General features: G+C 58.6%; 8 protein-coding genes across 8 annotated transcripts; 2 read left to right on the top strand and 6 right to left on the bottom strand.

The window, feature by feature from the left end:
• E0L32_005354 (uncharacterized protein) lies at positions 1-4,795 on the bottom strand (the record flags this gene model as incomplete). Its single annotated transcript, XM_031139866.1, has 5 exons — positions 1-1,844; positions 2,115-2,137; positions 2,316-3,521; positions 3,579-4,475; positions 4,542-4,795. Coding segments are annotated over 5 exons (4,224 nt in total), but the record flags the coding sequence as incomplete, so codon positions are not given.
• A 1,323-nt stretch (positions 4,796-6,118) lies between these two features.
• Positions 6,119-8,248, bottom strand: E0L32_005353 (uncharacterized protein; the record flags this gene model as incomplete). Its single annotated transcript, XM_031139865.1, has 2 exons — positions 6,119-7,087; positions 7,154-8,248. The coding sequence occupies 2 exons, from the start codon at positions 8,246-8,248 to the stop codon at positions 6,119-6,121; spliced, it is 2,064 nt and encodes a 687-aa protein (XP_030996372.1).
• Positions 8,249-8,982: 734 nt separating this feature from the next.
• E0L32_005352 (uncharacterized protein) lies at positions 8,983-10,500 on the bottom strand (the record flags this gene model as incomplete). The annotated part of the gene is made up of 3 exons (XM_031139864.1): positions 8,983-9,719; positions 9,811-10,166; positions 10,298-10,500. 3 exons carry the CDS (start codon positions 10,498-10,500, stop codon positions 8,983-8,985), a joined length of 1,296 nt encoding a protein of 431 aa, XP_030996371.1.
• Positions 10,501-11,479: 979 nt separating this feature from the next.
• On the top strand, positions 11,480-12,713 carry E0L32_005351 (uncharacterized protein; the record flags this gene model as incomplete). The annotated part of the gene is made up of 5 exons (XM_031139863.1): positions 11,480-11,526; positions 11,591-11,619; positions 11,676-12,112; positions 12,177-12,474; positions 12,538-12,713. 5 exons carry the CDS (start codon positions 11,480-11,482, stop codon positions 12,711-12,713), a joined length of 987 nt encoding a protein of 328 aa, XP_030996370.1.
• A 1,077-nt stretch (positions 12,714-13,790) lies between these two features.
• E0L32_005350 (uncharacterized protein) lies at positions 13,791-15,551 on the top strand (the record flags this gene model as incomplete). The annotated part of the gene is made up of 1 exon (XM_031139862.1): positions 13,791-15,551. One exon carries the CDS (start codon positions 13,791-13,793, stop codon positions 15,549-15,551), a length of 1,761 nt encoding a protein of 586 aa, XP_030996369.1.
• Positions 15,552-15,924: 373 nt separating this feature from the next.
• E0L32_005349 (uncharacterized protein) lies at positions 15,925-16,746 on the bottom strand (the record flags this gene model as incomplete). The annotated part of the gene is made up of 1 exon (XM_031139861.1): positions 15,925-16,746. One exon carries the CDS (start codon positions 16,744-16,746, stop codon positions 15,925-15,927), a length of 822 nt encoding a protein of 273 aa, XP_030996368.1.
• Positions 16,747-17,593: 847 nt separating this feature from the next.
• Positions 17,594-18,619, bottom strand: E0L32_005348 (uncharacterized protein; the record flags this gene model as incomplete). The annotated part of the gene is made up of 1 exon (XM_031139860.1): positions 17,594-18,619. The coding sequence occupies one exon, from the start codon at positions 18,617-18,619 to the stop codon at positions 17,594-17,596; it is 1,026 nt and encodes a 341-aa protein (XP_030996367.1).
• Positions 18,620-20,709: 2,090 nt separating this feature from the next.
• Positions 20,710-22,391, bottom strand: E0L32_005347 (uncharacterized protein; the record flags this gene model as incomplete). The annotated part of the gene is made up of 7 exons (XM_031139859.1): positions 20,710-20,744; positions 20,801-20,928; positions 20,985-21,581; positions 21,648-21,988; positions 22,050-22,165; positions 22,221-22,247; positions 22,304-22,391. 7 exons carry the CDS (start codon positions 22,389-22,391, stop codon positions 20,710-20,712), a joined length of 1,332 nt encoding a protein of 443 aa, XP_030996366.1.
• Positions 22,392-23,426: the final 1,035 nt, after the last annotated feature.

Here is a 23,426-nt window from a genome sequence, read left to right as displayed (position 1 = left end):
ATGCAGCCCCTCGCGCCGCCGGGCGTGCTCGGCGTGTCCGGCCGCGCCGTCGACGCGCGGTACGACCCCGTCCTGCGGGCGCTGTTCGCCGGCGCCGAGAGGGAGGCCGACGGCGCGCTGGCGGTGAGGCCGCCCCGGGACGGCGGGGAGCGGCGGCAGCTCATGGCCGGGCTGAGCATCGACCTCGAGACGAGGGACAGGGTCAAGCTCGAGGGCCGGCTGCTGGCGGGCGCGCTGGCGGAGACGAGCGGTGACGGCGGCAGCGGTGACGGCGAGAAGGCGCTGGCCGACGTGCAGCTCGCGATGCTGGTCGAGGGCAGCCTGGGCAACTGCCCCAAGTACCTCAACCGGCGCGCCGTGAGGCCGCACGTCCCGGCCCCGCGCCTCGTGTCCGACGCCCTGCCGCTGCCGCCCGCGGCCGTCGCCCTGCTCGCGCGCGCGGACCTCTTCTTCCTCTCGTCGACCGACGGCCGCACCATGGACGTCAACCACCGCGGCGGCGGGGCCGGGTTCGTGCGCGTCGCGCGCAACGACGACGACGGGCCGGGAGGAGGAGGAGGCGTCGCGCTCGTCTACCCGGAGTTCTCGGGCAACCGGCTCTACCAGACGCTCGGCAACCTGCACGTGCGCCCGCAGGTCGGCGTCGCCGTGCCCGACTTTGATTCGGGCGACGTGCTCTACCTCACCGGCGAGGCGGCCGTCCTCGTCGGCGACCGGGCCGCGGCGTACCTGCCGCGCGCCAGGCTGGCCGTCCGCATCGACGTGCGCGAGGCCCGCTTCGTGGCCGACGGCTTGCCCTTCCGCGGCGGCGGGCCCGTCGACTTCAGCCCCTACAGCCCTCCCGTGCGGAAGCTCGCGTCCGAAGGGGCGTCCGGTGCGGGAGCGGCGGTGGCGGGCGTGGCGACGGCGACGCTGACCAAGAAGGAGGTGCTGACGCCCAGCATCGCGCGGTTCTCGTTCCGGCTCGAAGGAGTCCGCGGCAGCGGCAGCAACAGCATACCGACCTGGCTGCCGGGCCAGCACGTCACGATGGACTTCTCGGAGGACCTGGACGCCGGGTACAGCCACATGCGGGACGACGACCCGCAGAGCCTCAACGACGACTACATCCGCACGTTTACCGTCTCCAGCAGCAGCAGCAACAGTAGCAGCAGCAGCAGCAGTGGCGCCGCGCCTCCCCCTCCCCCACCGCCGCCAGCGAAAGGCGGTGTGATGACGACGTCCACCGCAGAGTTCGAGATCACGGTGCGCAGGCACGGCCCCGTGACGGGCTGGCTGTTCTCGCGGAACCCGCGCGCCGGGCTCGAGGTGCCCGTCCTCGGCTTCGGCGGCGAGGAGGCGTTCCGCATCCCCATCCCCACAACGACGGCCACCACGGGTGCAGAAGGAGAAGAAGAAGAAGAAGAAGCGGGTGAGGTGTGCGAGCACGTCTACGTCACGGGCGGCGTGGGCATCACACCCCTCCTGGCGCAGGCGCCCGGGGTCCTGGCGGCGGCGGCGGGTCGGTCGTCGCTGCGGCTCCTCTGGGCCCTGCGGGCCGAGGACCTCGGGTTGGCGGTCGACGCGTTCAGGCGGATCCCGGGGCTGGCCGGGGCGACGACGTTGTTCGTGACCGGGGCAGCCGCCAGGGCCGGCGGCGAGTGGGAGGCGGGTCTCCTCCAGACGCTGGAGGAGCTCGGCACGGGGAGCATCAAGACTGGCCGGTTGACCAGGGAGGACGTGTTGGAATACAAGGACGGCAAGGCGCGGCAGCATGGACGGAGGAAGTACTATGTCTGTGCTGGGCCCGGGCTGGTCAAGGAGCTCGTGGGGTGGCTGGAGCGGGAAGATATGGTCATGGAGAGCTTTGCATATTAGATGTTTGGGTTTACCTAGATGAAATCGAGACGACTCTGAAGATTGAGATACGACCTCAGTCATATAATTTAATACCTGTTAATATTGCCACTCTCTCGATCCTTGAGTAAAGGCCCTTCCCTCTGCCGTTTTTGTCCGTCATCCGGGAAGATGTACACCCACCACAATCTAATCACAGCGGTTAGTTGTCCACGAAGCACCCTAATCGATCACCCTGGCAGGCCCGTCCGTGAACCTGTAGACTGAGTATCACAAACCAAAACTCCTTATTCCGCTCCGCCTATAATTATGTGATGTACAACCATTACAAGAGACCAAGCTTGCAGCGCTCAAACTCACAATGGGACGATGAGCCCGCTGTTTCAACTCACCCCTCGCCGCCATCCCATCATCAGCCCTGCCCATGTGCACTCTCGCAAGCAGCCTGCTCCACCCAGTCAGCCAGCGCGTCGACCTACGACTTGCTGCCCTTCCTCTTCTTCCTCCTGTTCTTCTTCTTAGCTGCTCCTCCAGCACCTCCAGCACCAGCACCACTACTACTCTGCTCGCCAGGCTTGTTGTTCTCCTTTGCCGCCGGAGAGTATCCGGTCTTGCTCCCGCCGGACGACCCTTCGTTTTCCTCCTCCTCCTCCTCCTCCTCCACGGCGGAAACGCTGCCGTTGCCACCGCTGATCAGACTGCCCGAGCTCTTATTACTGCGGGCGGCGTGCTGTCCGCCGGGGCTCCAGACCCCGGACATGTGATGGTGCGGGTAGGCCGCCTCGTCGCCGTCGTCCTCGGTCGAGCTGTGCGCCTCGAGCACCACCTTGCGGATGCCCCTAGACTCGACCACGTTCTCAGTGATGCTACCGCTGCGCACACCTAACCTCCGGGCCGACCGCTGTACTTCCTCCAGCTCGGAGTTCGGGCTTCCGCTTGCGTCAGGGCTCTCCGCCGCCGGGGTCGCAGTGGCGGACTTGGTCGTCTGTGTGGCATGGTCGTGGGTCTCGATGATGGCGACATCTTCGATATCCACTGTCAGAGCAGGTCGTGACTCGGGGGACCTGGTGAAAGACGGTGGTCTCGCGGAACCGTAGCTCTGGTGAAGAGCCTGCACTCCATCCTTAGCGGTCAGCGGCGGGCGTAGTAGAGGAGCCGACTCGTCAGCTTCGTCATGGTCGTGGTGATAGTCGTTGCGATGGGTCTCGTAGATGACCTCTCCCTGGAGAGGCTTCTTCGAAGAAGCGACATTGCTCCCGGTACTGGCGGAAGCTGGGATGCCAGGCTTGACCTTGACTGTCTTTGAGGCCGTGTTCTTTGGATTGTGGGCAGGATTCGAGGGGCCGAGATGGCGGAGATGTTGTCGTAGATCATCCAAATTCGCCCGGACAGACACACCCGCCCCAGACGGCTGACCGTCGAGACCAACAGAGCTGCGCCGCGTCAAGAAGGTACCACCAGCCTGAGGGCTGCTGGACAGAGGCCGAGTCTCGGCCGATTGACTCCGATTCATGGGCGCAGCTTCACCATTTTCCTGGCCTTTTCCGTCGACGACATTGCTAGATTTACCGTTCTCGTCGCCAATCTGCGAGTGGCGTCGCTGTATACGTGCGTGAGGTGCCGGGGCGAGACGTCGAATGGCCTTGTGAACATCAATGTACACATCTGATTCGTCAATGATCTCCCTGGACACAGTGTCAGCGACCAAAAGTATACATGGCAGAATCTCCGCATATGCTTACTCTCCAATCAGCTCCTCGATGACGTCCTCCAACGTGACAACACCGAGAGCTCCGTGGTCCTCGCCAGGGTATTCAGACACCAGCACCATGTGCGACTTGCCCTCCTGGAAGAAATTGACAATGTCCAGGCAGCTGGTCTCCGGTCGAGTTTCAGGCAGAGTGGCGAGGGGGAAGTCTTGGACGCGCATGGCATCCTCGGGGTCGTAGGTGATGAGGATTTTGACGAGCAGCATGCCGACAAAGTTGGTGGGTTTGCCAGGTTCGTGGATGGGGATTCTCGAGTAGCCAGCGGAGAGAATCAAGTCCATCATCTTCTCGTCCAAGACCGTGTCCTCGGACATGACAAAGACATCTTCCATGGGTGTCATGACGTTCTCAACGGGCTTCTCCTTGAGATCGAGCACGGCGCTGATGATGGTGACTTCGTCCTGGTTCAACCGCTCGGAGACCTCGCCGAGAGAGCGATGCAGGGTGACTAGAGTCTTGAGACCACTCTTCTTGTAGACGGTGCCGTGGTCCTCGCCCAGGACCCAGTCGAGGAGCTTGGCGGTGGGCCAGGCGATGGGAGCCATAAGCCACATGAGCAGAAGGACGGGCTTGGACATGTAGCCGCCGATGGGGAGGCCGTATCGTACGCAGACAGACTGGGGCAGAACCTCGCCAAAGATGACAATCAGGAATGTACTGCCGACGACGGCGGCAACACCTCCTCCCAAGCATCGGTCCAGGACGACGGGCAGCGTCTCGTTGACAATTACGTTGGAAAGAAGCAGCGTCACGAGCACCCAGTGCTTTCCTCTCTGTAGTAGTCTGAATACCCTTCCTGCGTTCTTGTGTTGTGGCTCGGTCTCGTCGCGCGCAAGAACTTGTAGATAGATACCGTCTTGTCCCATGAGCCTATACGAGTCAAGGTCAGCCAGAGTTGTTATCATTGGGGATCAGCGCCGAATTGCATAGACCTACGCGATAGTCAATCCGGCAAAGGCACCGCCGAGCAGCACCAGAATCATCGACGCAACCAGCAGGATCCACATGGGCGTGCCCTCGCCATCCGGGTCATCGTTGTCCTTGTGCTCGAGAGCAGCGAGAGGGGCGGCCGAGGCGGCAGAAATCCCGAGGGACATGACCTTGGCCAGGCCGAGAGCCGTCGTCCGTACGGCATTGTAGGCCCCGAGGCTCGAGGAGCTGTGCGGCCGCCTCGAGGAGGGTTTCGCCATGACGAGGGGCGGGCGTGTTCGCAGGACGCGCAGGGGGCAGTTGTCCGTCAGATGACGAAATCGGTTCGTCCGGCGTGTGGCGTTCGTCCAATGCTCTCAAGACCAGCCAGGTCTTTGTCGAGATTGAAAGAGGACGAGTCGGGGAAGGAGTTTGTCAACTGGTGAGGACTGGCCGAGGCCCGGAAGACGCGCGTAGAGCGAATATTAGACGAGATGGAGCAGAAGCAGCCTCGCTCAGAGAGAGCAAAAAGCTATGGCCTTTTTCTGCAAAGTGGAGCACGTAACCTGACAGGAACGGGTTCCACTGCTGAAGACAAGTACCGGCCGGCCTATGACATATTTAGCCTCGGGGGGGGGGGGATTTGGGGTGTGGATTACACCATTGGAGTCCCGGAGTGCGGGTGTGTGTTTGAATCGATGAATCGTAGTCCTGGTTCTTGATGATAATTGACTGCGATCCGGCCGGCAGTAAATATGGATAGGCGAGTGGAAGAGACAGCCCAGACAGTTCGAAGGGCTACGGTTTGCTCTGATGCTAATGGAAAGTGCAGGCGGTCCTTGGGCCTGGGGGCGAGGAATGCGTTCCCCAAGGCAGGTGCGACAAGGGTCCTTGGGCGGCGGCCCCAAGGCAGGAGCGAGTGGGGCTCGATGACGCTTAGCGCAGGGTTCACGAATCACCAATTTCCCTTCTCTCAGCAGCACGCAGGACTCCATCGTTGAGATCATATCAATTGGTGACACTTACAAGTACAAGTAGAATTGCTCATGTACTTTACCGTTCAAGCTCACCGTGAGTCCTCACATACAATGTAAGTCATGTATGCATTGTGCAACCGCTCACAAGCCACCCGTGCAACCTCAACGAGCCGCACACCTCGACACAAGCCATTCAGTCACGAAACACATGCCTGTACCGCATATCACCCAGACAGACCGAACGCGAGAGACACATGAGCATGGTGCGCGTTCTTTTCGTCAAGAGATTCTGTATCGGTTCTGCCGGATGGATATGTGCCACCAACTCGCATGATGGATGAACGGGCCGGCGCCTTCTGCTTAAAGCCCCGGATGTCTACCTAACGATGGCAGCCCTAGCCCTGGTTTCTCCGCCTGCAATATGAACATCTGAATATCGTCGTGAGAAGAAAATAGAGGCATGCCACTCAAAAACAGACGAGATTCGTGACAAGGAACAAAAAAAAAGATGCGAAGACGAGAGTGTAGAACGCCCCGTGAAAATGCTCACAAGCCCGCAAGTCAAAAGCTTACGGGGTTTAAGATATGAAAAAGGGGAAAACCGGGTCGGATTACCACCGCTTGCTTTCATTCAATGCTCAGCTTCGTGATGCCGTCGTTCGTATCCACCATGCCCTGGAACCCCACGCGGCCCTTGCCCCCGCCGCCGCCGCCGCCTCCCCTGCCGTTCTCGCTCTGCGTCCCGCTGCTGCTCCCGCCGGGCCGGTCAGCGCCGTTGCTCCCCGGCCGCGACGACCCGGGACCGCCGGCGCCGCCTCCCCAGGGCGCGAGGTCGCGCTGCAGCGGGCTCTGCATGATGGGGCTGTTGTGCACGCTCATGCCCGGGCTGACGGCCCGCCGCTTGAAGCTGACGGGGTCCAAGTCGTCGTCGCCGCGCCGCCGCTTCGTGTTGATGCGCCGCGTGATCTCGGCCGCCGTCGGCACCTGCTGCTGTTGCTGCTGCTGCTGCTGCTGGAGCTGGGTCAGCGAGGGGCCGAAGCCCGGCTGCGGCGTGTCGTGGCCCGAGGAGCTGCGCGTCGAGGCCGCCATGGGGAAGATGCCGTTGCTGGCGAGCGAGTTCATCGTGCTGTTGACGGGGCCCGAGCACGTCGACGGTGAGTCCATCGACATGTCGTCCACGCTCATGCCGGCGGAGGAGCCGCGGGCCAGGGACGCCGTGGGCGGAGGAGTGGTGCGGCCAGGCGCAGTGCCGCCGCCGTTGGAAGAGGACTCGGAGAACGTGTCCCAGAACACTTTGCCCTTGGAGTTCTTGACGGCCTGGCGCTTGAAGCTGCTGAGTCCGAGCCCACCGGCGACCGAGTCCATAAGCATCGCGTCGTCGGGGACGTCCTCGGGCGGGTCTTGCGGGGCCAGGGTCGGCGACGAGTTGGTAGTAGTGGGCTGCGACATCGACGGCGGCGGAATCCGGGGTTCGAGGTCCATGTCGCTCTCTCGTACTTGACGGATCACTTCGGCCTCGCGCTTGAACTCCGATTCTACCGGCGCACCTTCCTCCATCAACGCCGCACGGATACGTGCGAAGCCTTTGGTCTTGGGCTGGAGAGTGAGTTAGTTAGACGGTGACCTGCAGGAATGACGGATTGCCGAGAAATTAATACTGACCAGCAAGTTACCCCTTCTGGTCACCACCCGTCGCACAACGCCTCTAGGGTTGTCGCGACTGGGTGTACCAGGGAGTCCATCGCCCATCTCCATCTGCGACCTGAGATTGTCGTCACTCTCGTTGCCCGAGATATGGAGCTGATTCGCAGCCCAGCTAATGCTCTCCCTCCGCGCATGGGCGCTCTCCCTCGCCAAATTGTTTGGCGGTGATTTCGAGAGATTGAGGTTCGGCGGGCCCCCGCTGATAGAGTGAAATCCCAGACCCAGCGGTCCACGCGCCTTCTTTTTGGGCTGCTTGCGAGGTCGCTGTCGCTGCTGGAACGAAAGTAGACTATTCATCGCAGGGGATCCCGACCATGGAACGCCAGGCAACTGCGAGGTCTTGCTGACCTGCGGGGTCGTGACGAAGCCCTCGTCCATCATGTCGTCGTCCATGAAGTCATCCTCATCTGAAGTCGAAGATGAGTCGGAGCACACGTTGTGCCCACTACCTAGTGAGCTAGAGATGTGCATCTTCTCTTGGTTTCCCATCATAGACCACAGCGAATTGGTCGTCTCGGCGGCCCCAAACTCGCCCGGCCTGCGTCCCGGTATATTCATCCCGCGCCCGCCGACTGTAGGCGACGAGTCCGGCGACTGCTGCTCGGCCAGTGTGGAATGGTGCAGGCTCGTGGCTGCTCTCGAGAAGTCGAGGCCGCGTGAGCGGCGGGGGAGTATGTTTGTAGGTGAGGCATATATCTGAGACTGGTCGAGCTTGGGTGATAGAGGAGCCGGCCTGTACTGCTGGGCGGCGGCCGGGGACAAGTCGCTGGGCGGCAGTTGCAGAGACAATCCGCGCAGGTGGAAGTCGGGTCGACGAGGCGTGACGGGCGTGCCGGTGCTGTTATCGCCAATGGAGCTATCATCTTTGGAGGTGCGCCGGTGAGATTCGAGGATGAGGGGTGAGGGCGAGAGCTTCCGGCCAGGCGTTCCTCCTCCGTCCGAGAGCGACCTGGTCTTGGTGAGAGGTGACCTTTCCGCGAGCACTGACGAGGTCCCATCTCCCGTGCCGCTTTCCCTCTCCTCTCCCATGATTATGACTTCTTCCAGATCCATGGTCAATGATGTCGCAGCGAGCTTGTCATCCTTGTCGACCCAGCATTGCCTCGCGGCCAAACGCCTGACACAAGGCGAGGCCTTTCAATGCAGTGGGAGTGGCCTTGGGATTGAAATCAGAATAACGCTTTGAATACCTAGGTCCTGAGGCGCATGTGAGAGTCTGCTGCCTCTTGATGACGAAAATCGGAATTCAATTGCAGAGCGCCACAATGCCTTGTGAAGCTCGCTTGTGGGAAAGAGACAATGGAATGATATGCATGTCTCGGAAGAACAAAAGGGTCGCGCGGCTCAAGCTAGAGCAGGGCCCATTAACGATGTCGCGCGGCGCGTTTTTATGCGTGGAGGCCGTTGGTTAATCACCCGTCATGGCATGGCGGGGCACTGACAGGCTTCCAGCGATTGGGCCGCTAGCCAAAACTCAAGGAACAGGGGGCCCGTTAGCGACTTGGAAGCTTCAATAATGAGTCTGTAGCGTCTACAGTAAAATCACACTCATTCATATTCCGAAGATCGATCAGTACCATTTCAACACAGACCAACTATCACAAGTATTTGTGAGCCATCGATGCCCAAGTCAGCGTGTGCGCCTGTCAAGAACACTTGCCTCAACATACAGAACCTCAAATGTTCTCCTTAGGGGGCACCAGTACACAGAATGCGAGCTGCCTGAGCATTCTGGTTATTCACTCTTTATTTAAAAATCATGTGCATACACAGTCGATTTTACAATCCTAGTTCCCAAACGCCTTGTCAAACCCAGTGAGCGTGAAGCGGTAGTGGACCTTGTTCTCCTTGACCCTCTCGACCGCCTCCTTGCACCCCTTCTCCGAGATGTCAATCGTCTCCACCCACGGCTTGATGCCCTTGTCCGCCGCCAGCTTGAGCATGGCGTCCATCTCCTGGTGGTTGCCGAGGTGGCTGGCCGTCAGCTTGGCCGCGTTGGACGCAAAGGCCGTGACGGGGATCTCGGGCAGCGCGCCGTCGGGCATGCCGCAGTTGTGGAACTCGCCGCCGACCTTGAGCATCGACATGTACCTGGCCACGTCGAACGTGTGCGTCATGTCGGAGCAGTTGAGGATAAAGTCGAAGGCGAAGGCCCAGGGCTCGGCCCATTTGCCGTCGTCGTCGTCGGCGGTGATGATGACCTCCTTGGCCCCGAGCTTCTTGGCGTCGTCCTTCTTGTGTGGCGAGTGCGAGATGGCGTAGACCTCGGCGCCGAGGGCCTTGGCCCACTGGATGCCCAGGTGGCCGAGGCCGCCGATGCCGCAGACGGCGACCTTCTTGCCCGGTCCCACGTCGGCGCGGACCAGCGGGGAGTAGGTGGTGATGCCGGCGCAGAGCAGGGGGGCGGCTGCCTCGGAGGGCAGCGCGTCCGGGATCTTGAAGGTGAAGTACTCGTGTGCCCGGATGTGGCTCGCATATCCGCCGTGAGCCTGGCTGCCGTCCGGGTACGACGAGTTGTATGTATCTAGTAGCGGTGAGTCAGATGGAGGGCATGACCAATGACCGACGATGCTCAAACCACAGGGCAGGGAGAAGGAAAGTAAAAGGCGACTTACCAACCATCTTGGGGCAATAGTTCTCGTTCTTGTCCTTGCAGTTCTGGCACTCGAGACAGGACCAGACCTGGGCCCCCACGCCGACACAGTCGCCCTCCTTGATGCCCTGGACATCCTTGCCAACCTTGATGGCCTTGCCCACGACCTCGTGGCCGACGCACAGGGGACCCTCGAACTCGCCCCAGCCGCCGGTGATGGTGTGCACGTCAGACCCGCAGACGCCGCAGCACTCTATCTTGACGTCGATGTCCTTGTCGCCAAAGGGCTTGGGCTTGAGGTCTTGCTTCTTGAAGGTGCTCCACGTCTTGGGCGAGTCGACGCAGAAGCCCTCGAACGTCTCGGGATAACCCATCTTTCTCTGATTGGTTGTATCGGTTGGTTATGTATGTCGTAGTTTGTGTAAGTCTTTTCCTGCGGACTATGATCAGATCGTCTTTCGTCTACAAATATCTACTCTCGGTGTGTAGTACGACTCAGTCTTTTATACGTATAAAAGATAGGTTTTGCTCTTGCAAAATCTGCTAACATGGGCAGCAGGAGCAAAGGTTCCTGCTGAGGCGTGCGAAGTAGCTTCATGACGTCGTCCATTTTAAGAGCTTTCCAGATGCAGATGCTATTTCGATTTCCTCGTCTTCTTGGAGCCTCGCCCGAAAGACCTCGGACGCTAAGAAGAATACCTTGGGTTTGCATTCTGGAAAGTGTTCAGAAGGCGTGTCATGTCGAAGCTACGGGGTGGTGACATCAGTCCGGCGTATCTCCCGGAGTCTTTCGACCAGCGAACACAAAACCCGCTCAAGACGCCAGACCAGCCTACATTAGCTCCCGTCCTGTGCTGCTGGGACACTGCGGAACTGAGAATCAATGACGCGGATTTTGACACCTCGAGCCTTCTTTACTTGAAATTGGTAAGCATATGCCTAAAGCTGTCCCTTGGGACCGAGAATGCAGGAGATATTCTGCACCGAGAAAGGATCGCGGGAGCCTGAAGCTAAGACGGAGATATCGAAGTTCTATGGCCTGGTGTTTGGGTTCTCACACAGTCATGGTTTAGAGAGCTTAAAATTTCGTATCAGAAGTCAGCCACCGTGCTGATAGCAACAGAACATCTGACAATGATTTCAAATGATAGACATCTCGACTTTTACATGCACATGTTGTTTAGGAGCAGAATCAGAAAGCTGCGAGCAGTTGACGTCAGTTTGCGCAGACCCACATCGCGGGGTATCTCCTTCATCAGTTAGTGAAGCTAGGTAGGTACCTAATTAATACTGGTAGTTACAGTAGAAAGGATCTCGAATGCATTAGAAAGCAGCGTGATAGGTATGATCCGATCACCAATGCTTCTCCACCCAAGCCGGCTGGTTTATCCTTGCAGATAGCTTCTTGACGGGACCATCTGCCGATAGCCCCTCTACACTCTACAACTTCTCGCCCCGAGTCGCATCTCGCCTCTGTTCCGCCTCCAACATCGTGCCGACACCTTTTCCCCCATGCGAATGAACCCTAATCGCGTAGTTCAACGACTCGCACTTCAATCTTCTCTCCTACGAAAACCCATTTACTCAGGTAGGCACTCTCTGCAAACTCCCATAGCATCAGCATCCCCGATACACCAACTGATCCGCCGCCGCCGTGCGAAACAGCTAGCTCGGTGCGATTGTTTGCGACAATGGCTGCCAAAACGGACCTCGGTACCTACAAGCTGAATCATACTATGTAAGCTGCTCTGCGCATTTCCCTCCGGGCGGCAAATGAACTGTATTGACACGACGACGACAAGGATTCGGGTGAAGGACCCCAAGAAGTCTCGTGAGTGGTCGCGAGATGCCCATTGGTATGCCTCGCACACTAACCGCCGAGAGCAGTCGAGTTCTACGAGTTCATCGGCATGAAGGTGATCCAGAAGCTGCCCAACCCCGACGCAAAGTTCGACCTGTACTTCCTCGCCTACGACTCCCCCAAGGCCGTCTCCCACGGCAACAACGTCTGGGATCGGGAGGGCATTGTCGAGCTGACGCACAACTACGGCACCGAGGACGACCCCAACTACAAGGTCAACAACGGCAACGTCGAACCTCACCGGGGCTTTGGCCACACCTGCATCGTCGTCGACAACCTGCAGGCTGCCTGCCAGAGGCTCGAGGACGCCGGGTACAAGTTCCAGAAGAAGCTCAGCGACGGGAGGATGCGCTATGTCGCCTTCGTCCTGGACCCCGACGGGTACTGGGTCGAGGTCATTGGCGAGAAGCCCCTGGAGGAGACCGAGAACATCAAGGAGACTGATGTGTCCACCTACCGCATGGTGAGCATCCCGGACTGCCTTTCTCCAATCAGCTTCACGCCCGTGCTGACACAGATTCATGTAGAACCACACCATGCTCCGCATCAAGGACCCTGAGAGATCGCTGAAGTTCTACCAGGAGACTATGGGCATGAAGCTCATCAGGGAGCACAACGCCAAAGAGGCGGGCTTTTCGCTGTACTTCCTGGCCTACCCCGGCTCTCAAGGGATTCCCGATGCCAACGCCAGTGAGGAGGAGCGACGCAACCAGCAGCTCAAGCGCGAGGGTCTGCTCGAGCTGACATGGAACCACGGCACGGAGACGGACGAGAAGTTTAGCTACCACAACGGCAACAACGAGCCCCAAGGATTCGGGCACATTTGTGAGTATTGCCGTTTCCTCGCGGTTATTGTGTGTAAGGACACACTAACAGGGTGATCAACAGGCGTGACGGTTGACAACATTGAGGCTGCGTGCCAGCGGTTCGAGGAGCAGGGCGTCAGCTGGAAGAAGAGACTGACCGATGGGCGGATGAAGAACATTGCCTTTGTGCTGGATCCTGATGGATACTGGATCGAGATTGTCCAGAACGAGCGGCTCTCGGGCAAGGCCAACTTTTAGAGTGGCATCAACGAGGGAGGGCGAGAAGGGATGACGGCGACCGAGCCTGTCGGAATGTGGCATACCTGCCCTTGTCTCAATAAAAGCAAAGTATTCCTTGCCATGCATCCACGCTCCGCCCAGTGAGCGCTCTCGGCAGGGATTTCCCACCGTATCTTTCGTGCAGCATCCGGATTTGATCCCAGGCCTTCTTTTCCCGAGCGATCACGCCGCCGCAAGCGACATAGGATTTGGCCGAGTCCCAAGTACGTTGGCTTCACACCCCGCAGAAGCCCGGCCCCCAGCCAGACCGGTTCTTGCGGAGAAGCGTAAGCTGCATTGGGGAAACGTGGGGGAGGGGCTTCGGACAGCTCCCTGCGTCGATAGCCTCCCGCCATGGCCGCCAGCTCACTCTTCCCATAGGCCAGTGTAGATCGGCTAGGCCTTGACGTGGGGAGCTATCTGCGCTGCTTATATGAATATATTATGCTGATCTTGCACTGCAGGGCGGCCTCTTTCAGCTTCTCGCCCACCCCTTGAGCAGACAATCGCGAGGGCCACCTCGGCCAGCATTTCTTCCTACTGGACAGAGGGACATGCAGGACGGAGACTCCTTCGGTACGCACTGCCGTGCCCAGTGCCCCTCGTCACAAGACCATCATTCCCCATTGGCTCTGGGTGTAATTGCGCCTCTCCGTGAGCGGCGATGCATTAGACTAGATGCCCAATTTGTGCTGCTTGTCCTACAGCCGGCCACCTCGGTCTAGCTCCTCGCCCGCGTTGGAGGGGTAGCAAGCAGCCAGACACATCTCAGGTCCCTTGAAGCTTATTTGGGCCATGCCCATTCCTCCCCTACCCCCCCTCTCAACCCCCTTGTTTCTTTTGTTTTCCCTCCTCCCAAGGACTCCCAGTCCCCCCTTACTATTGATATCATCTCTCTCTCTCGCCCGAGTGACACTCTAGTAGACACAGACCAGTTAGACAGACTCACAAGTAGACGGCTTTCCCAGTCTTTTAACTACTTGCCTTACCTATAGACCCCCTTTTTTTTCCCCAATAAAAGAAGAGTTCAGGAACACACAAAAACAAAACTCAAACATGGCGCCCGCGGCCCTCATCGACGACCACAGCCCCACCCCGGACGGCTCGGAGAGGCCCCGCATCCTGGTGCCGGAGAAGGTGTCGCCCGACGGCCTGGCCATGCTGACGGAGCACTACGACGTCGACAGCCGGCCGGGCCTCTCGGCCGAGGAGCTCCTGCGCGCCATCCCGTCCTACCAGGGCCTCATCGTGCGCTCCGAGACCAAGGTCACGGCCGCCGTGCTGGCGGCCGCGCGCAAGCTGCGCGTCGTGGCCCGCGCGGGCGTCGGCGTCGACAACATCGACGTCGACGCCGCGACGCGGCAGGGCATCATCGTCGTCAACTCGCCGGCGGGCAACATCCTCGCCGCGGCCGAGCACACGGTCGCCCTGCTGCTGGCCGCGGCGCGCAACGTCGGGCGCGCCGACGCCACCCTCAAGCAGGGCGGGTGGGAGCGCAGCCGGCTCGTCGGCGTCGAGGTCGGGCGCAAGACGCTCGGCATCATCGGCCTGGGCAAGGTGGGCATCAAGGTCGCGCGCATGGCCGTCGGGCTGGGCATGCAGGTCGTCGGCCTCGACCCCTACGCCAGCCCGGACATCGCCAAGCAGGCCGGCGTCGCGCGCCTCGCGGCCAGCCTCGAGGAGCTCCTGCCGCAGGTCGACTTCCTGACCGTCCACACGCCGCTGCTGGCCAGCACGCTCAACCTGCTCGGCGAGGAGCAGTTCCGGGCCATGCGCCCGACGGCGCGGGTGCTCAACGTGGCCCGCGGCGGCGTGTACAACGAGGACGCGCTGGTGCGCGCCCTCGACGAGGGGTGGATCGCGGGCGCGGGCATCGACGTCTTCACGAGCGAGCCGCCGGCCCCCGGATCGAGCGCCGAGCGCGTGGCCTCGCACCCCAAGGTCGTCTCGACGCCGCACCTGGGCGCCTCGACCGTCGAGGCGCAGGAGAACGTCTCGCTCGACGTCTGCGCCCAGGTGCGCGAGATCCTGCGCGGCGGGCTGCCCACGGCGGCCGTCAACGCGCCCCTCATCCTGCCCGAGGAGTACCGCAAGCTGCAGCCCTTCGTGCGGCTGGTCGAGCGCATGGGCGGGCTGTACACGCAGCACTTTGTCGGCGCCAAGGGCGGCATGGTCGGCGGCCGCCGCTTCGAGCTCGTCTACCACGGCGAGCTGGCGGGCGTGTCCAATACGCGGCCGCTGTTCGCGGCGCTGATCAAGGGCCTCGTGTCGAGCATCTCGGACGGCGGCGGGCGCGACGTCAACATCGTCAACGCCACGCTCATCGCCCGGGACAAGGGCATCGCCGTCAGCGAGACGCACGCGCGCGACGAGTCGGAGGGCTTCGGGTCGCGCGCCTACGCGAGCAGCGTCACGCTGCGGGTCGTGGGCAGCGGCGGGGAGCAGCAGGTCATCGAGGGCTACGTGAGCGGCCAGAACGTCTACATCTCCAAGCTCGACCGCTTCACGGCCAACTTCACGCCCGAGGGCACCATGGTCATCCTGCACAACTACGACGAGCCGGGCAAGATCGGCAACGTGGGCATGGTGCTGGGGCGGCACGCGATCAACATCACGTTTATGCAGGTGGCGAGCCTGGATGTTAACGGCCACGGCCATGGCGGACAGCAGCAGCAGCAGCAGCAGGATGTGGTAATGAGAGATGGCAGCAACGAGGCGCTCATGATCTTGGGCGTGGATGGGCAGGTCACCAAGGAGGTGCTGGAGGATCTGGGCAAGTCGGAGGGTATTCTCGACGTGAGTCTTGTGAGGCTCTAAGCGGAAAGGGATATATTCCGAGGTTATGACTCCCTCAATTCTTCTCTAGAACAATATGAATAGGAATAGAAAGAGTACATCGATCTACGATCTTACAACAAACTGCCTGCAAAAAGATTCCCTAGAGAACCAGCCAACATGGCGGCTCCTCCCTTTGGATGAAGTGAAAATGCAACAAGAAGAAAAGAACATAACCTTGAATATGCCGCGGACAATTGCCCAATCCATCTGCAGCTTGGTATCATCATCAGCATCAACCTCCAACATCCGCCGTCACACACACACACAAGACTCTCTCTCTCTCTCTCTCTCTTCCTTTCCAAACACCTCACGAGACCACCTCCTCTTCCTCGGCCAAAGCAAAGCTTCCACACTATCGCGCAATGCCAATGCCTTCCTCGGGCACACTCAGCGCGCCGAGCTTATCGTCCAGCCACCGCGCCAGCTCCTCGGCATGCCTCCTCGACGCCGCCATCGCCGCGCTGCTGCCGCCGGCGCTGATCCCGCTGCCGGCCGCCGTCGTCGCCGCGCTGAGGACGCTGTCGCCCGCCGGCGAGCCCACCGCGCTGCTGCCCGGCTGGTGGTGGTGGTGGTGGTGCGGTAACATGGCGGCCGGTGCCCCCGCCGCCGCGCCGGCGACCGTGGCCACCGTGACGGTCTCAATCGGCTCCGGCTGCTGCGCTGAGTCTGCTGCCCCCGCCGCGGTGGCGCCGCTCGCGCCTGTCGTACTTGTAGTGTTGTGGTGATGATGCGATAGGGCCGCTGCCGCCGCCGCTGAGCCCCCTATGCAGACGAAGAGCAGGCCGCACCGCAGATGGCGGATCACGACGACGGAGCCGGCCGCGCCGCCGAACTGGAGGGTGATGGTGCCCGGGTGTTTGTGCGGTTGCTGCTCATCGGGGCTGTCGCCGGCCCGTTGTTGTTGCTGTTGTTGCTGCTGTTGCTGCCGTTGCGTGGCAGGGAGAGCGGAGGAGGCGGCGTCTGCGGCGCTTGGACCGGCGTGGATGGCCCATAATGAGGCGGCGACGGTGCACTGTGTGCGCAGGGTGCTGACGGGCTGCTGAGAGGCGTAGGAGAGGAGCTTGCCTGAAGGGGTGATGAGGAGGGCGGAGTGGACGGTGGGCGGGGAGAGGTTGGCGTGGAGGAAGGCGGAGAGGCGCTTCGTGAGGAGCAAGGGCGGCGCCGGGTTCGGCATCTTGTGTGATGATCTGTTTGGTTTTGTCTGGTCGAGTTCGGCTGCACTGCGATGTCCGCGAGGTCAGGGAGGTTGGGCGGAGGGAGGGAGGGAGGCCGACGTGGACTCGCGAGCCCTCTCTTTCACACCAGTGCAGTGGTTGTTGCAGTCGCAGAACAGCAGAGAAGTTGACTGATCTTGCGACAATCCTCGCTGAAGTCTTGGTCTTTGCGATCTGGTGGCCGTCGCGCTTTGCGGCTGCTCTGGAGGCTCGGGGTGAGGATAAGGTTCAAGGCCGCAAGCTCCTGATTGAGTTGGCATTACTGATGGGTGGACGTTATCAGGCAGCGCGATAAGGGGGTCAGCCGCCCAGCCGAGGCGGCATTCCCAGCTGAACTCCACCTGAGGCTTGGATTTACAGGGGGAGATCATCCGCCGGCGCAGGCGCTAGTCCAGCTGAAGGTCCACCTGCTTGATCAGGAAATGGTGGGCAGTTGAAAGCATCCTGTGATGCCTGTGATGAATGGCATCAAGCTTAATACGATGCTCACAGCAGTGTGATAAAGTGAGAAGTTGTTGTGCTTACTTGAAGCTAAGATGCCATAATACAGGAAAGATCTGATGGATCTCATTATTAGGACAACACTGGTACTTGTCAACCACTTGTGTGGACCAGATCGTGAACATCCATTCCCTTCCCTCGCTCTTCATCCTTAAACTGCAGCCGAAATCACGAGTTGCATCTCTATTAGTCGACTTTGTTCAAAACACACTCCGTAATACAAAATACTAAGATTTGTAGCTCTATCCTTTTTTTTTGTTGCCCATTTGTGTGGTCCTGCCACTTAGATTTCCAGTGTCATTGCCCTCACCTGTCGTTGATGTCCGAGTACAACTGGCCATCTGGGCTATCTTTCCTCCAGGCACTGTAAGCCCTCAGTGCCTTGACCATGCATTCTTCCGTTGTGGTACCAAAGGTTGCCGAGTTGAGCAACGTCAAGACCACCAGCTTGAGGCCTCTCGTATAGTCATTCGGTTCCTCGCCGGAAGGACCAGAGGCGCTCCCGCAATCCGAGCATCCATCCAAGCGGAACCACGAGTGCGTATAAGTGCATCGGTTCCACAGTCTCTCATGCCCACCAGTCATCATCCTCCACAGTACACGTCCCAGAGCCACGAGGTCGGGCTCGTCATTGCTGATGTCGTGACCGACAACACAGTGCTCCAAGTTGCCCAGTTTGCACGGCCCGTAGGTCTCGGACCGTCGGGGATACTGGAAGTGGATGTTGGCAGGACTGATGCTGCCGTGTTGGATCGGTATCCATGGAATCCTCTCCGTGTAGTAACTCGTGGTCGTGTACCGCACCTTCATCTCATCCTCCTCCGCATCGCTCCTCCCAGATCCGCTGAAAGGATCCGAGTTGCCCGTCTGATCAAAGGACCAGTCGACGCGCTGGCCCTCGTGAAGCCAGCAGAGGGCCCTGAGAACGCTCAGGAGGACGTGCCAGCACAGGCTCTCGGGTAAGAAGCCTGTGTCAGTCGGCGCAACGGGTGGGTGTTGGAGCATATTGTCGAGGGAACCCGCATCGCAGCAGTCCCACAGCAGGAAACACCTGCCCTCGACGTCACTGGAGACTTCAAAGTCAACCATGCCTCCAGCCACAGAGATGAGGTTCTCGTGGTTCAGCAGGTTGTTGACCATCTCCGGCCCCCACTCCCTGCCCATGATGGCGGCTAGGTACCTCGTCTCGGGCTTTGCGCCCAGGTCGAAAAGGCTGGCTATCAGAAAGGCATCGTCAACTTCGCGGCGCACGAGACAATGGTGATCTCTACTCAGATCCTTGAGAATCGTGTACTGTCCGCGCTGGTTCTTGATACTGGTTGAAACGTTCATGGTGAAGTTTAGCCAAGGTTTATCTGGCTCGGTATATATCGCCGTGTGCGGAGGTGAATCGACGACGGGATATTTGTAGGCCTTCGGGTTGTCTCCGGCCTTTCAGGACAGCCATGTTTGTTCGAACTCAAGCGAGAGTGATGTCAACAAGGTCACAAAGACTATAAAGAGCGAAAACTGAAAGATCATAAAAGACGATAAACACCACACAAAAGACAACCACAAAGATCACATAGGCAATGATCTAACTATCCCTGGAGTTTACCTTTGTCTTGATGAGGGTACATCCGAGTTTTGTGTGCGATGCCAACTACATAGGGTCTTTTCTGGAAATAGCGGGGGTAGAATTCATCATTGAGCATCGTGTTCTCACACATAGTCTGCTGTCACAACCTGATGGAAACCATTCTTTGTTCCAGTGGGTTTGCGGCAATAAACACTACAAGAGAGCAGCTTTCTAGAAGCCAGGATGGTAGGTCTTGCATGTAGATGCTGCACAGAAGTGTAATCTTTTTGCTGCCTATGATAAGCAATATGATCCCTCACGATAGCCATTCTTCACCTCGCATTATTGTCAGTTGAATAGAGCAGAACCACCTATCGTCATGATCACATAAGCTGCCAAGACTCAGCACGCACGTCAACCAGAAGAGCCGCATCCGTGGTGCAAGGGAGAAAGATTTGCTATCCTGCTACTGCCAAGACCACATGCCAAACCGGCTCTGCGTCGAGCCAGACCTCACCCCGGTCAAAGAGGCGATACTCTTGAGACTACCCACAAAAGCTCCCAAGATAGAGCACGTGTCCTCCTTCCTTATCTTTCTCATCAAGACCAGGGGGGAGCCCTACAAGGTCCTCTGTCAGAAATTCTCCGTAGTCTAGACTCTAGAGGCCAGCGAGGGCAATGGGCTGCCGAGATTGCCGTGACTCTCCAAACAGTCTAAGGAATAAAGTAGATAAGGTTGAGTCCGTTCGCAACAGAGTTGTTCTAGTTCCATCACTTTTTGTTTTCTATATTTAAAATCCCGGCGCAGGGGTATCCCTGCCGTTCAACTTCTCCATGAGTCGCCGTCACAAAACAGACCCTGTCTCAGCCGTTCGGGCTTGGCGCCATCCTGTTTCACAACGGCTAGATATCAGCCTCATCTTGCCTCGACTGCACAGACCCTGCATCATGCACGTCCAACTCAAGATCTCTCAATGGGAATCGGGTGCAACCCTCTTGCCACCCTTTGGGTCTTGGGGCGAGCGAGTGAATCTATCCTACATTGGCTCCTGTTCTATCTAGCGTGTGTCTCTGTGTGTGCGTTGCTTGCGCCCGCAGGCGAGGGCGAAGCCAAATCTTCTTCTAGAAGTCGTCCAAACCCCCTCGGCACTCATGAGCCGAGCTCATGCAGCAACCGCAGCACCCCTGGCATGCCTCTCATCCAATATCGAGGAACACGTACTCCCTTCTCTCTGTGATGGGAAATCCGTGCCATCTGTCGTAAAGCCACTCATGCCATGCATGATTAGTCTCGAAGCACAGGCGAAAAGAAGGTATTGAAAAGTCTATCGTTGCCTTAAATCTTCGCTCTTGTTTGGGAAAAAAAAAAACGAGTGTCTTGGAAGAATTAAAGGCTGTCCTGGGAGACAGGCGCGCCGCGCGAGAGAGAACCCTGTATTTCCGTTTGCAAGACCACCGCAGAAAATCCTTCGTGCATTTCCCATCCATCATCTCCCGGGTAAGTTCGTACTGGTACAGTGCGTGTGAGCGCGTGAGGTGCAGATCGTAAAAGAAATCCCGTTTCCCGCTTGCATTCCTTCTCGACTCGTCCCAAACTGCCGGCTGTCCTCTGGAGGTTCCTTTTGTCGTTTCCCGCTTTCGCGACTCGGCTCAGGAGTACCTCCTCGGGACGTCTTTCAGAGTGGGCGCCACAGGGGTCAAAAGAAGGGCCGGGCTTGTCATTTTCTTGGTGTACTGCGCAAAGGAGACTTCATTGTTTTTTTCTTGGCAAATGTAATTCTGAATGATATTTGGTTCTCTTCGAATGTACTCGATGAAGGCCTCCCAAGCACAGTATATTTTTGTGTCACAGGCGTGTGACTTTTTAGGCGAAGGCACCGACAACAGACATGCCAGCAGCTGTGGTGAGAATTAGCATTGCGATCGAGAGCGCTGAGTGGGGAAATAAATCATACCGCCCAAGAGGACAAAGCAGAATGCAGTCGTCTTGTCCTTCTTTGTCAGGACACGGTTTGCCTCCTCGGAGAGGAAATCTTCGGCGAGCAGGTCCACCAGTGCAGCGTAGAGAAGCAGGCCGGAGGAACTAGTCATGCAACGTTAGCAAAGAATTCGACATGAGCCAAAAAGGGGCCGACATACATGGCGTTGAAGATACCGACGATGATCAGACCAAAAGCGCTGTTGGGATCGTAGGTGTTCCTCGTGATCAAGCCGATGGCCTGGCCGATGGGCGCAGTGGTACCGAAAGCAACAACCAGGAGCCAGGGGCGAATGCTGCCCCTCGGGTAAGGGACTGCCGCGATACGTGAGCCGAGACCGAGACCCTCAAACATCTGATGGAACAGAATGGCGACGAGCAGGATGACGAAACCCTGAACGGTGATCGAGACGGTCATGCCAACGAAGACGGAGTGGAACAGGATACCACCCTCGAGAAGGGTGATGTTGAGCGACATCTTGCGGTAGACCATCGGGTCGACCATCTGGCCCTCCTCGTCGATGAAGGGAGACTCGGTCACGGTCACGGTGGAATCATCCTTCTGCTGGATCTCCTGGGGGCGGGGCACGTAGGAGCGGATCATGTTCATCATCTCGAGGCGCTGGCGGACGTACTGCTCGTAGAAGACGATGAACCAGGGCGGCATCTCCGAGGGGGGAAGAAGCTCGTTGGCATTGTCGTCGAAGGGGTTCCTCTGCTGCTGCTGCTGCTGCTGCATGCGCGCGGTCTCCTCGAACCTAGCAAGAAAGGACTGTTAGTTGCTGCACTCCGCGCCAGAGTGCCTCGCGCGCAGGAAATCTCACATCTTCTGAGCGATCTTCTTCTCGTACTCGATCTGGTCCTCCGTCTCGAAGCTGTCGCGGCTGTTGTATCGGGGCGGGCGGGGAGGCGGGGCGGCGGCGACCATGCCGTGGCCGTGGCCTTGACCATGGCCATGGCCGTGAGCCTCCGAAGCGCTGTCGAGACCCATCGGTCCGCCGTGGGAGTGAGCCTGACCGCCCATCTTGGCGTTCAGCCACATCTCGATGACGAAAAGGCAGAACATGGCACCCATCATGATGACACCGGGCATCGGGGGGTACTGCTCGGTGAACAGGTCCGGAAGGCAGGGGTTGGTAAGGTTTCCAAAGGCAGTGGGCAGAAGCTAGATGTCCTCTGGGTCAGCGCCCAATTCTCTAGTCCTCTGCGCGCCGTTCAAGACCTACATGAACGAAAGCAGTTGCCACGAGGACACCGGTACCGAAATGCTTGCAGGCGAAGAAAATCTTGGGCGGGATCTTGATCCACTTGACCTTCTTCGCGACGACGGGAAACCCGGCTCCTGCGATGTTGTCAGCGACCAAGCGATCCATCAGCCATCGGCCTGATTAGCATACCGAAGATGGAAGCACCGAGGACCAGGACTGTCATCGTGTCAGCATTGGATCCACTTGACTGGAAGGATGGTGATGCAACTCACACAATCCAACAACATGAAGAGCTAGGTCATACTCTCCAACTTCCCCATCACTGCCACAGACGGGCTTCTGCTTGGCGGCGGCATCCATGATAAAGAATGTGAGCCGGCCACGCTAGCTAGTGGAGGGACCCCTGTCAGCCGACTGCCTCTTGGCAGATGGACAAGACATATATCACTTACTCAAGAAAAGAATCAAGAAAAATCTATGACAGAAGAGAATGTAGGGACAATTGAAGCCGTCCCGCAGCTTCGCAATGAAAACAGACGAACGGGCTTCGATCCCAACGTCGTGAGAAGGGAAAGGAAGGGAAAGAAGAACGAAAATACCAAGACAAATGGAAAGGGAGAGAGGGAAAAAAAAAAGAAATCCAACAAAAGTGAACAGTTGGATAAACAAGGACGTGGCGAAGCAAAGTCGATCAGCCAAGCAACTGGACATGGCTTCGCTTTAATATGCATTGATATGGCAAGACTTGGCTTTGATAGCGGAGGGCAAGAACAACCGTGGACCTGAGGCAGATGATCTGAGCTGCCAAGCATCAGGTTTAGAAATCTGCCAAGCACATGGACATCAACTGTCGATGATAGACATGGCGAGAAAGATGCTGTTGCAGAGCCTGCAGCCTCTTGAGACACATCCCCTCGAGCCGATCCAGCGATCCTCGACAATACATCGCTGTATCTATTTTGCCTTTGCTCAATGTTTCCATAGACAAGGGCAAAGCGGATATGGGAGGATCCAGCGAGGGAAGGTTTTGGCTGTGCCCACAACATCTCCAGCTTCACCTGAGGTCTTGGCGGCGGATCAGGGCCACGCCGGCCTCTCATTCGTCGCTGAGACCAGACCCTGGGACTCTGCAGTTCCCCAGGATAAGCTGTGCCCGTTCAGGTAAGGTCTCGATAGCAAAAGTGCCGGACGAGTATTTTGATAGCGATTTGCAATCTTGAAACTTTTGCCCCCACACAGCAACCGTTGCGTTGCGGACAGGCCAGGGTTAGGCGAGGTTCCCCTTCAGCTTTCGCTTGCACAGAAGCGACAGAAACGAAGGCGTGACCTCGGAGAATTCACTGTCTCCCTGCTGAGTGCTAATGTGACAGGAGGTCCACCTCGTAGGAGACTGAC

Source organism: Thyridium curvatum (assembly GCF_004353045.1).
Source record: "Thyridium curvatum strain D216 chromosome Unknown NODE_27_length_422201_cov_78.887067, whole genome shotgun sequence".
Classification (NCBI taxonomy): Eukaryota; Fungi; Ascomycota; class Sordariomycetes; order Thyridiales; family Thyridiaceae; genus Thyridium; species Thyridium curvatum.
Note: the sequence above shows the minus strand (reverse complement) of the source record. Positions and strands in the feature narration are given on the sequence as shown.